Source organism: Myotis lucifugus, unplaced genomic scaffold (genome assembly GCF_000147115.1).
Source record: "Myotis lucifugus unplaced genomic scaffold, Myoluc2.0 scaffold_385, whole genome shotgun sequence".
NCBI lineage: Eukaryota > Metazoa > Chordata > Mammalia > Chiroptera > Vespertilionidae > Myotis > Myotis lucifugus.
Window position 1 is genome coordinate 538,125 of NW_005871433.1, and position 11,822 is coordinate 549,946.

The 11,822-nt window shown below is 41.2% G+C and overlaps 1 protein-coding gene across 2 annotated transcripts; it reads left to right on the forward strand.

The window, feature by feature from the left end:
- Window positions 1-2,044: 2,044 nt before the first annotated feature.
- ZNF706 (zinc finger protein 706) lies at window positions 2,045-10,067 on the forward strand. 2 transcript variants are annotated; one of them, XM_006101867.3, is made up of 4 exons: window positions 2,045-2,289; window positions 5,844-5,980; window positions 7,072-7,179; window positions 7,875-10,067. In XM_006101867.3, exons 2-3 carry the CDS (start codon window positions 5,846-5,848, stop codon window positions 7,165-7,167), a joined length of 231 nt encoding a protein of 76 aa, XP_006101929.1. In that variant the 5' UTR covers window positions 2,045-2,289; window positions 5,844-5,845; the 3' UTR covers window positions 7,168-7,179; window positions 7,875-10,067. The 2 variants fall into 2 exon arrangements, with proteins under 2 accessions (XP_006101929.1, XP_006101927.1); XM_006101865.3 differs by having other exon boundaries at window positions 2,045-2,239.
- The last annotated feature ends 1,755 nt before the right edge of the window (window positions 10,068-11,822 follow it).

Genomic DNA, 11,822 nt, shown 5'->3' on the forward strand with positions numbered 1-11,822 from the left:
CTTTGGATTCCCCCTCGATAGATCCTCCACGTACCCCATCCACCTCCTCTTAGCCAAGTTAATACAGTTATTTTGATTATGGTGGCAATTCAGGATTAAGCTATAGCTTCACAATATGCTAAGAAAAGTCCTGCTTCCTTTAAACACATCCAGTTTGCTCAATATCCATTTATTCAGCGCCTATGATGTTTAACACATGGCTAGACAACTGGGTCCAGAGTGATGAAAATGAGCTTACATTTGAGTCCTGCAGAGAGAGATTAACAAAAAATTTAAACATACGATTTAAAACTGCAGTATAGCCCTTGCCGGTTTGGCTCAATGGACAAAGCGTTGGCCTGCAGACTGAAGGATCCCGGTTCGATTCCAGTCAAGGGCCTCTGCCGGGGGTTGCAGGCTCAGTCCCCAGTGGGGGGCATGCGGGAGGCAGGTGATCAATGATTCTCTCTCATCATTGATGTTTCTCTCTCTCCCTCTCCCTTCCTCTCTGAAATCAATAACAATATGTTTTTAAAAAATAATAAAAATAAATAAATAAATAAAACTGCAGTATAGGAGCAAAGGTGTAAAAAAGTGGAGGTGAGAGGAGCTGAAAGGAGAATGAAAAGGCAAGATAAGGCTGGAAGGAACAACCAGATCACTGCATGCCACCCAAAAGCAATGAGCAGCTAACGTCTTCCGGGCTATCTTAACCCAGATATCAATAACACAGTCCAGGTCACTGGAGCTGTATATACTAACATCAACTAACGTGTCCTGGGCGCTAACAGGCAAATTTGGGGGAGTGGAGGCTATGAGCAAGCTGAGCCTGTCAAATGCAAAGGCTTCCTTTTTCCCCTGTTGTTGTCAGATCTAACTACAAAGCAATGTGTGGGCAGCCTCTGTGGTTCTCAACCTTCTGGCCCTTTAAATACAGTTCCTCATGTTGTGACCCAACCATAAAATTATTTTCGTTGCTACTTCGTAACTGTAATGTTGCTACTGTTACGAGTTGTAATGTAAATATCTGATATGCAGGATGGTCTTAGGCGACCCCTGTGAAAGGGTCGTTCGACCGCCAAAGGGGTCGCGACCCACAGGTTGAGAACCGCTGGGGGGGTAGGGGATCTGCAGAATAGAGCCACTGTGGCAAACGCCGTTCCCAGGTAAGTCAGCGGATATAATCCCCTTTGCAAGCACCACCGCTCTTGGTAGATTTTGGAAGTTAAATGTAGCGGCCCGCAAATCAAGACAGAAAAACAAACGTAACCCTTCTCCCAGCTGTTAGCAAGCCGGTGTATTGTTCGTCGTCACCTACACCGGTCAGGGAGGCCGAGCCAGCGGGCTTCACTGCGGCTGCCAGGCTGCGTCCTGACCTCACCTGAAACCTCAGGCTGGTCAAGTAACCGGGTTCCGGTGGGGATGAGGTGCAGGGCGCCTGATGAGAGAACAAAGGCGGCGCGGCCCCGTTAAAGGCCGCCCGGCCCGCCGGCCTCACCGAGGGCGGGGGCGGCAGCGTGCGCGGGTGGCGGGCTCCCCAGCCGCTGACCCCCGTCGCCCGGCACTGGCGCTCCGCTTCGGCCCCTCCCCCGCCTGGTGCACGTGAGGGCACCGCCGCGGAGGCGCGAGAGAAGGGACGCGGGGGCTGAGGCCTGGCCGCCACCCGAGTAAGTGAGCGAGCGAGCGGCTTGGGAAACACGCTGCGGGCCGTCACCTGCCAGAACCGAGATCACGCGGATCCCAGGGCCCGCAGTAGGGGCCCGCATTGAGAAGGCTGGAGGGAAGGTAAGGGCGCCCGGGCTGAAAGCAACGTCCCCTGCAGTTCCTGTCCCGCTGGGCCGGCCCCCGCCGCCAGGCCCCGCCCCTCCGCGCTTATGTAATAGGGGAGCTCTGCCATTGGCCGGCGCGACCGGAAGAGGCGCAGGCGTGCGCGCGGGGCGGGGAGGAGCCCGCTGCCGGAAGGCGAGTGGGCGGGGCTACGAGGAGCGGGCGGGCGGGCTTGGGGCGACTGGGAGAGCTTCGCGCGTGCGCGGGCACGAGGCTCAGTGGCCTTCCCAAGGCTGAGGCGGCGGCGGGCGCGCGCGGCGGCGGCGGCGCGAGGCGCGGGCTGTTGTGCTCCGGTCTCTCCTCTTTCCCCTCCTCGGTGGGTGGAGGAGACCGAAGCGGTGCTGGGCGCGCTCCCCTTTCCTCTGCCTCCGGACACCTCCCCCGGCCCCTTTGCGCTGCCAGGTCTCTCCGACGGAAGACTGTCCCGGCCCGGGTGAGCGGCTGTGGGGGCGACGCTGACGCCGCAGGACGCCGGGAACCGCGGTGGGCGTTCGCTGGTGGGGGACCGGGGTGGGCGTTCGCCAGCGGGGTCGGCGGGGAGTGTGAGGGTCGCTTTGGATCACGAGGGGCCGCCGGCCTCCCCAGCTTCCCGGGGGGCGGCCGGGCTGGTTGTGCCCCGGCGCGGGCCGCGGGAAGGAGGGGAAGCTCGGCGCCTGCCAGGCCCTGCAGGTGGCCGGGTCGCAGGCCGGCCGCGGGAGCTGAGCGGTAACCTTACCCCCTGGCGACAGCAGCTGGTCGGTTTCTCGCCGCCGGGTGTCCCGGTTGCCGAGGGGGCCGGGTTTCGGGCCGTCAAGGCCTCGGGGAGGCGCGTCCCGGGCCGGGGTCGTGCGGAGGGGAGTGGAGGGTCGGTGGGGGCGGTGTGGCCCTCCGGCGGCTCCCGGAGGCGGGAGAGGCGGGTTTGGGGAGGCAGGCAGGTGGGCCAGCCTGCAGCTGAGCTCGGTGGAGTGTTGGTGCAATAGACCCGAGTCCCGATGCTGTTTCATCCGTCGTCTCCCCTCCACAAAAGGATGGAGTTGCCAGCCGGGGTCTGCATGCTGGCCCCTGTACGGGCCTCCGGGTTTCAGATGGTGGTGGAGAATGAGCCTACTTCCTGGATCCACAATCTCGTCCCTACGAATTCTGGTTCTGGTTTTGGTTTTGAAGAGAGTCTTTTGGGGGCAGTGCTTACTTGTTGCCTCCGGTAAGGGCTCCTCGTTTCAAAAGAGCTCGTTATTCTTTCTACTACTTCCCTCTCTGCAGCCCCTGCAGAAAAGCCACACCACACGGGTTCCATTAAAAACACCAGCCTTTAGGTATTTGGAAAGGACTTCTTGCCCCCCGTGTTGTCGCATGGAACCAAGGAGCAGTTATGCATAAGATTTTGTAGAAGATTCGATGGGCCTGAGCAAGTCCTAAATGGAGCTGTTGTCCAGAAGCAGGTGGCCTGTTGGTTTGCATTTCTGCTTTCAGAAAGGAAATCGGCGCAGTATATTGTTAGAAGTTAGGGGCCTACCCCCCTCCCCCCCAACACACACACACACACACACACACACACACACACACGAAGTTAGACTGCTTGATTCTGTTTCCTTTACCTGGCCTTAAGTTTTAAAAGTCAGGAAAAGTGACTACAGCCTTGTTATTTATTAAAGCTTTTAATGGCTTTTTGGTTCGTTTGAGATACAAGGGAAAATGGGTTAAATCTATTGTGTCATGTTCTGTTAGGAGAAGTCATAAATACAAAAGTCAAAAAAAAAATAAGGTGTATCTAATGACACTGCTGTGTACAGATGACTGCCTGAAAGGGTTATCAAAATAGCTAATAACTTCTAGGTATCAAAGAAGCCTCTGTAGGTAGTGGCCTGCCATCTGACGTGTTTTCCACTGCAGCGAGATTAAAAGGTTACCCACACCGTCAGTGTATTAACATACAGAGCACACATGCGGGGAGGAGCTCAGATGCAAGAGAGGACTGAGGTGTTCTAACTTCGGGCACTGATACCAGGACACTGAGACCTGACAACCTGACAACCGTTTGGGCACATAAAGATTGAATACCTGTCATCCAGATAATATGTAAGCGTCCACATCTGTTTCCATGGGGATAGGTCTGTAAGCTGGCCATATCACTTGAACTTACATGCACTTAAAAAAATCATTCCAAGCCAAATGGTTTCCAAAATTGGGTTTAAAAAACACACAAAAATGGAAGTTTAATCTTCAAGGACTAACACATCTGGTAATATTTGCCATTATTTGGTAGGAATAGGGTTCTTAGGTTAGGCTAACATGCTAAACATGTTTGTAATTTGTTAAAATATCCATCTGGCTTCTTAGAAAAGCACTGATCCTCCTCTATATTTTATTTGACGTTCAGGTCAGTTTTTAAAGCTGGAGAGAACTTGTCCAATTGGTGTATTTTTCAGTTTCCCTTTTTGAGAGAAGCTCAGGTGTTTCTATGAAATGCTTTGACCTTATATTCATTAACTATTTAGGGTTCCAGTCAGGAAAAAAGCCAGCACTCCTTTCTGGTGAAGTTGAGGTAGATCCATTGTATGTTCATGTCCTGCAATAATTTAAAAGTTTAAAATTTAGCCCAGCCAGTGTGGCTCGGAGATTGAGCATCTACCCATGAACCAGGAGATCACGGTTCGATTCTCAGTCAGGGCACATGCCTGGGGTTGCAGGCTCGATCCCCAGTGGGGGACGTGCAGGAGACAGCTGATCGATGATTCTCTCTCATCCTTGATGTTTCTATCTCTTCCTCTCCCTTCCTATCTGAAATCAATAAAAAAAATATACATATATTTTAAAAAAATAAATAAAAATTTATAATCCACCAGTAGTAGAAAGAGGTATCTTTCATTTTTATGTAAGTATCCTTTCCCCTTTTATAAGGGTTATTCTCTCAATTGGGAACTAATTTAATCTTATTTAATAATTTGTCCAGTAATCCTGCAAAGACCAACTTTTCAGGAAGATTTAGAATAGCACTGTAGTTTTTTGAAACCTAAGTATTTAAGAGAACAGTTCCCATTGCTCTTATGATCTCCTTTAGAGGCATTAGATGACAGCTCTTATTTCTCTTCAAGTTGTAAGTCTCAGGTCACAACAGTGAATACTGGAAGGGGAAAGTACCTCTGCAAAGTGACCAAACCAATGGTTGAGGAAGGAGGCTAAACTTTTCTTTTGTAAACTCTTAAAGATCACATATAGTAAAGTGCAAAAGTCTTAGGTATATATGTATGTAGCTCAGTGATTTTTACAAATGTACACACCTGTGTAACCATTACCCAGATCCAGATGTAGAACATTATCAGTACCCCAAAATCCCCCTCATGCTCTTCCCATTCACAACCTTCCAGATTAGCTTTGCCTGTTTTGAACTTTATACAATATATGTTCTTTGTTTTTGTGTGTCTTTCCTTTAAAACTGAGATGTAATCATGTTGTTTCCTGTAACATAGTTTCTTCTTTTTGAATGCTGCATAGTATTTCATTGTATAAATATACAAGTTATGTATCCATTTTACTATTAATAGACATTTGGATTCTTTCCAGTTTGGGATTTTTTTCTATTAATAGACATTTGGATTTTTTCCAGTGTTGGAAACAGTAGCTCTGAACATTCTGGTACTGTGTCTTTTGGTGTACATACATTTGCATTTCTGTTGCATATATACCAATGTGGAATTGTAGGGTATAGCTACCGACAGTTTTCCCACAGTGATTGTACTAGTTATTCTCTAGTAGCATTGTATGTGAGAATTTGAAAACCCATACATCTTTCTAACTTTATTGTTGAAAGTATTACAGATGTCCCCCCTTTTTTTTTTCTAATTGACCCCTTCTAGCCTGTAACCCCCCCCCCCCACACACACACACACACCCCAGGCCTTCACCACACTATTGTCTGTGTCCATGGGTTATGAAACGCCTACATTTTGATTAACAACTGTTTCTATGAAACTTAAGCTGTCAACTCTGAGAGTATTATGTTTAGTTTACTCTGTATTCGAGTAAATAAATCACTCTAATGCCTCAACGTCTGTTTTTAGATATGGCTCGTGGACAGCAGAAGATTCAGTCTCAGCAGAAAAATGCCAAAAAGCAAGCCGGACAAAAGAAGAAACAAGGACATGACCAAAAGGCTGCTGCCAAAGCTGCCTTAATATATACCTGCACTGTCTGTAGGGTAAGGGAAATTGAAAGACATAGCTTTCCCCTGCACAGTTTTTCATTAGAGATTGGTTTGTATAGGTTAAAATTTTGCAATCATGGCAAAATAAATGCTTTACTGAAATAGTAGGTTTAAGAGCTGGTTATTTTAGTACTCCATCTTTCATTCAACAAATATTTTATTGAATGGCTCCTGTGGCCAGGCTATTTTCCAGGTGTTGGGAAAAGGAGTGAACAAAGCAAAGTTCCTTTCCTCAAGGAGAATAAAGATGCCTTCTTAAGGGAAAACAATACACTTGAACTTTGTAAAGAAGTCAGATCCACAGTCTTAATTTAGAGCTCAGTAAAACTATGTAAGATACCAGTGAATAACACTCTTGTTACATGATGGGCTTTTTTTCCTTTTACTAAGTCCATAGTTAGGATGTCTATAAAACTAGAGTTTGTTCATATTGAGGGCTTTTACTAGAATTAATGTGTTTATTAGATTTGAAGAATAATTATAGCAGCTGCTATTGAGTGCTTTCAGGTGCCAGCCACTGATCCAGGTGTTGTATATGTATGAGCCCACTAATCCACACAACAACCCAATGAGATAAAGGACTTTTATTATATTCATTTTACAGAAGAATAAATTGTCATGGGGATTATATCATTTGCACAGGGTCACCCAATTAATGCATAAAAGAGCTTGGATCTTGCCTAGGGAAGACAGAATAGTGTAATGTTTGAGAGCTACAGTACCTAGTACTAGGCTAAAGCATAGGTCTTGGGCAAATTAAGCTCTAGGGTTTAATTTCCTTAGTAAAATGAGGATAGTAGGAACTAATTTAAGATTACTATGAAGGTTCAGTGAGAATTCAGGTAACATGCTTAACATAATAATAGTTCAGTATAAGCTACCTATTTGCTGTTAGATAAGCAGTATTCTTCATTCTCTGTGACCACCCCAATGTGAAATGTGGGAATATGTTAGGAATTTCTATATTACATGGTCTTTTTTTATATGACAGCAATTATCTATTATAAGCAGGCTCAGGATTTTTAAAATGTTTACACATTTATGAATAAGCTCTAACTCCTTTTTTGTACAATTTTTGTAATTAGACACAAATGCCAGACCCTAAGACCTTCAAGCAGCACTTTGAGAGCAAGCATCCTAAGACTCCACTTCCTCCAGAATTGGCTGATGTCCAGGCATAAAGTTGTTTACAGGTAATTGACTTTTTTCGTTGTTGTTACTGTCCGGCTTGTATACAAGAACAAAATTGTTTTCTGTAGCTATGAAGTTGATTTTTACCTTCTAGCTGACTTTATTGCTTCCTATTTTTCAGTTAATGTTTAATTTTAAAATTATTAAAAGTCCATTTTCCCAGACCATATCCTGATGAAATAGAAGTTCCTAACTACATAGAAGTTCTATTTTCTACTAGGGGGATGGAGGGAGGCTGACCAACTCTGGTCCAAGAATGGAAATGACATGTAAGCTTAAAGAAAATAACTATTACAAAGGTATTGAGGGTCTTGCTCAGAGAAATGATGCAGACCAACGTTCCTGAGTGCCTTTTGCAGGTATCTTACTATAACAGTGCTTAGCAGAACTTCCAGGTGCGTTAAAATATAGGGCAAAATGTAGGTACATTGTATAATCTTGGTAGTTGCTTGAAAATAATCAGGTTATATTTTCTGTATGTTAGAGTTTTTTTCTCATAAATGGTTGTGATGTTGGTGTGAGAATTTTTTTTTTAAGTAAATCAAAGTTCAGTTTATAAAATCCCATTGGCAGATCTGTCAGACTAAGTTGGTAGTTTAGGCATGTGTTTGTTTGTTTTCCTTAGGCATTTGAAATGTGTATAAGTTGCATTTGTGCAATGTTTACCTTCACAGAAAATTTTGCTTATGTTTTATAGGTGAATTCATGACACCTTTGACTCTTCTACTGTCTCAGACCTTAGGTAACAAACCTGCAGCTGCTTTTCTAACAAACTGTTGATCAGCAAAAATAAAGGGGCTACAGAAACACTCATTTTTATGCTGTTCCCTTTTGGGCTTCATGCAAAGACAATTCTGTGTAAATGTACAGTTGACTCTAATTTGGAAATCTGAAAATCAGTCCATCCTTGTTATAAAAAATTTTTTACAATTGTAATTATATTGATGTTCATATTGTGTAAAATAACTCATTTAATAAAGTAGTACTTTGATTTTACAACATCACAGGATAAATGGTTCTAGAAATTCTGTTCTAACTTTCCACATTATTTGCCTTATAAAAATCTAATGAATTCATCAGCTAGAATTGTAAGCGCAATTCTTATCTCCCTCTCAGCTCAGTGGCAGGTTCGTTAAACTAGAGCAGACTCATTCATTAAATTTGTGAACACAGTTTTATTGGCAGCCGCTGATCTAGAAGAATGACTTACCTGCTGCCTTAGTATATTGCGATCATGTGTCATTTCCCCCTCTGATTGTTTCCTATGTTTGAGGTTGGAATATTTCAACTTGCTGTATGACTTGGCTATAGCTGCCAGCCAGGTACACCCTGTAGATACGTGATAAATTTCTAAAGTGGTTAGATCGTTAGTAAGCCCTTCTGAAAAACTAGGTTTTGAAGTATGTGTCATAATGAAATAATCAGTAAGCCTAATCATTTATTACAAAATATGATGGAACATGTGTGAACTGGTAAAGATTTATCTTTTATAAATTATGTTGGATTCTTTGAAAAGGCTTCAAATTCTTTCATTTGAAATTGAAACGCATAATTTTGGAGGAGTTTTTGGAAGTTAATGATTTGACCAATTCTAGAATGAATTTTGCATTAACAGTAAGATTGGAATAACTTGTGGCTGGGTTAATTCCCAGAACCTTCTCCCTCCTTTCCTTTTTGAGTCATTGATTTTAGGAGTTTACTTTGTGCTGCTTCCTAAAATCAAAGACTGTGTACAGTATGACTTCCGTCTGAACTAGAAAGTATTAAAATAGGCCAGTATCTAGATTGATTTGGTTCCAGGGACGGGGAAATGGGTTGGTTCAGATGGATGAGGTAAATCCTACCCAGTTAAGGGAGACTAATTTTAGGGTTCTTCTAATTTGCTTTTGTCAGCTATTAACTTTATGAGTGAAACTGCTGTAACTCAGTTGAAATTTTAAAGTTAATATAATAGGAAGAACACTCAAATATTTCCTGGTAATTGTTTAGAGCCACAAATCTGATCCTGTGGATTAAAAAATGCATTCCCTCCTTGTGCTGCAACTCATCGCTGCATTTGTTTTGTAGCTGTGCATATTCTGCCCACCTTGTTTGTCTTCACTGTAAGTTTAAAATAAGATATTTTTAAGGAAAATCGTCAGTGGTGATAGTTTCTTAGCAATTCCTATTCTTATACTATTACTTTAATGATTTTTTTCATGTATTTAATTTCCTGAGTTTCAGATTTAATATGTTATTTCCCTATATGTTGATTACCAGAACATTAGAGTTTGCCTAATTGCTTGTGGTGGGTATTATAGAAGTTATGGTTAAATTACAATTTAAAAGTTTTTTAAAGTGCTCTGAACATATGTATCTTTATGTTTAGCAACAAATCACTTAAAAACCGCTTACAAGTTTTTGTTTAATTTTTTTTCATTTGTTTAACTCTAATTCAGAATAAAAGCTTTTTGTTCTTGTATTTAACTCTTTTTTATAAGCAGCTGAAAACATCATATTTAAGTATATTTCAGTGATGGGAATAGCTGCATTCTCATCCTCTATGTGAGGATTATTAGTACAATCCCCTCTTTATTGTGTTTGAGCTAAATCTGCTATAAAGGAGAAATTAAAATTCTTAACTGTCCTTGTTATTCAATTTGAAGATTCTTTAACAGATCCCAACAAAGTTTATTATAAAACTGTTATGGTGTCTTCAAAGACTTGATAAAATACACTGAGAGAATTGGTCCATTGTATTCTGTATTTCCATTAGTTGCCAAAAGGAATGGGGTTAAGATTAAACTTGTTTCCATTCTCCTTCGTATGGATCTACATCCCCTGTTTAACTGACACACTGGGGGCTCAGTTGTGTGCTGTAATGTCTTATTAAAGGAGATATTAAAGAAAACTAAACTAGTCTAATTTCTTCTACATTGTAGGGGTTTTTATATTGCCTCTTCTCTCTCTCTTTTAATTTTTCAACTTAAAATTTATCTCTTGAGTTTAGAGCTCAGTAGTTCTAAGGGTGACAAGAGATTTCTTTCATTTCTCTTTTTTTTTTTCCTGTAGTCTATTTTGGATCTATAGACTATTCTTAAAAATGAAAGGAAGAAGGTTGTCGTCCTGAAACCTCAACTCTATAGAATAAGTTGTTAGAAGAGGGAAGTAGTTGACTGTTAATATAAAAATAATACTAAAAAATGCTTAGGTCAGTTAATTGAATTGGATGGATAAGTCCTTTATGACATTGACTCAGATTTGAGATAGCACTTCTGGTTTTATATTTAAAATACTGTATAGCTAATTACTTACATTATAATTGAGTTCTGAAATGTATGTCACATGGATAAGATAGAATTTACCAACATTATCATTTAAACTTACTGAATCTGAATTCATTTGTGCTAGATTTTCATTTTTGTGGGGGTTTAGGGTTTGGTTTGGTTTTGGTCAGAGATACATAATTTTTGGAGTGTATAACAATGAAGATCAACATTAGGGCGTTGTGTTTACTTTGACTTTACATTCTAAAATCTTCCAGACTAGCCTAATATTTTCTATTGTAAAAGTTTCAGAAAAATTAGGCATTTCTAATGTGTAGATTTAATAAAACATCTGTCAACTTGACTGAAAAAATAGATGTTTTATTAATAAAAGTTTTATCTTGTCATTAATTGTATATTGCCTTATTAAGCTGAAAATTAAATGTCTTCTATTTTAAATGTTTTTTGGATAAACTGTTTACTGAATATACCATCTTTGGGGGAGAGGTTTTGTTTTTGACCAGCCATTCTTTAGCTCTAATTTTTGTACTCAATATGGCTTCATATTTTAAAATCTGCACATGTAGAAAGACTTAAATCATTTATTTATGTCCATATGGGCATATCTATACTGTGAAGTAATTATGTTAAAATCAGTATTTTTAATCATTTTTTATGTATACAACATCTTTTTCTTTTATATTAATAATAGCTTAGGTTTTTATAGGCCACATAGGTACCTCACTTTATCACTGTTTACTGTCTTATAAAATTGAGAATGTAGCTTATATTTTGGATTCTTCTTAAAATTTTAATTACTAGGAAGTAAGCCATTATAATATTTCCTCTATAACAGTGTAATAATGTGTCTCAAAATGAGTTCTTATAGCTAGGGTGACCATACCTCCTGGTTTGCCAAAGACAGTCTTGGTTTAAGTATTTCATATTAAACATCAAATTAATATTGGATAGTAAGGTAGCTCATTATAAGTTAACATTACCTCCTTTTACTCACACGTGTCAGTTTATGTCAAGCAACTGCTTTTTCAAAATGTAGCTTTAAAAAAACTCATTCTCAGAAATTCTTACTCATTAAATGGGAACATGTGATATTTAGCAAGGTTTGTCTTTTAAAGTCCTTGAATCTATTCTTATTTATTTTAAAACTCCTAATGGAGACTTAAATATCTGGTAAAATGAACTAGATTCCCAAAACTTTGAAATGCCTTTAATTCGCAGGCATTTAACATATAAACATATTGTTTGTACCAAGTTCATACTTTGGTTTTCTATCATCTTTACACCCAAAGGACTTAGGGAAGATGGCCAGTTAGGATTAGAGGTACTGCTACCTGTTACTATAGAACACTTATTGAGGAAGGAAGGGAAATTAGCATTGG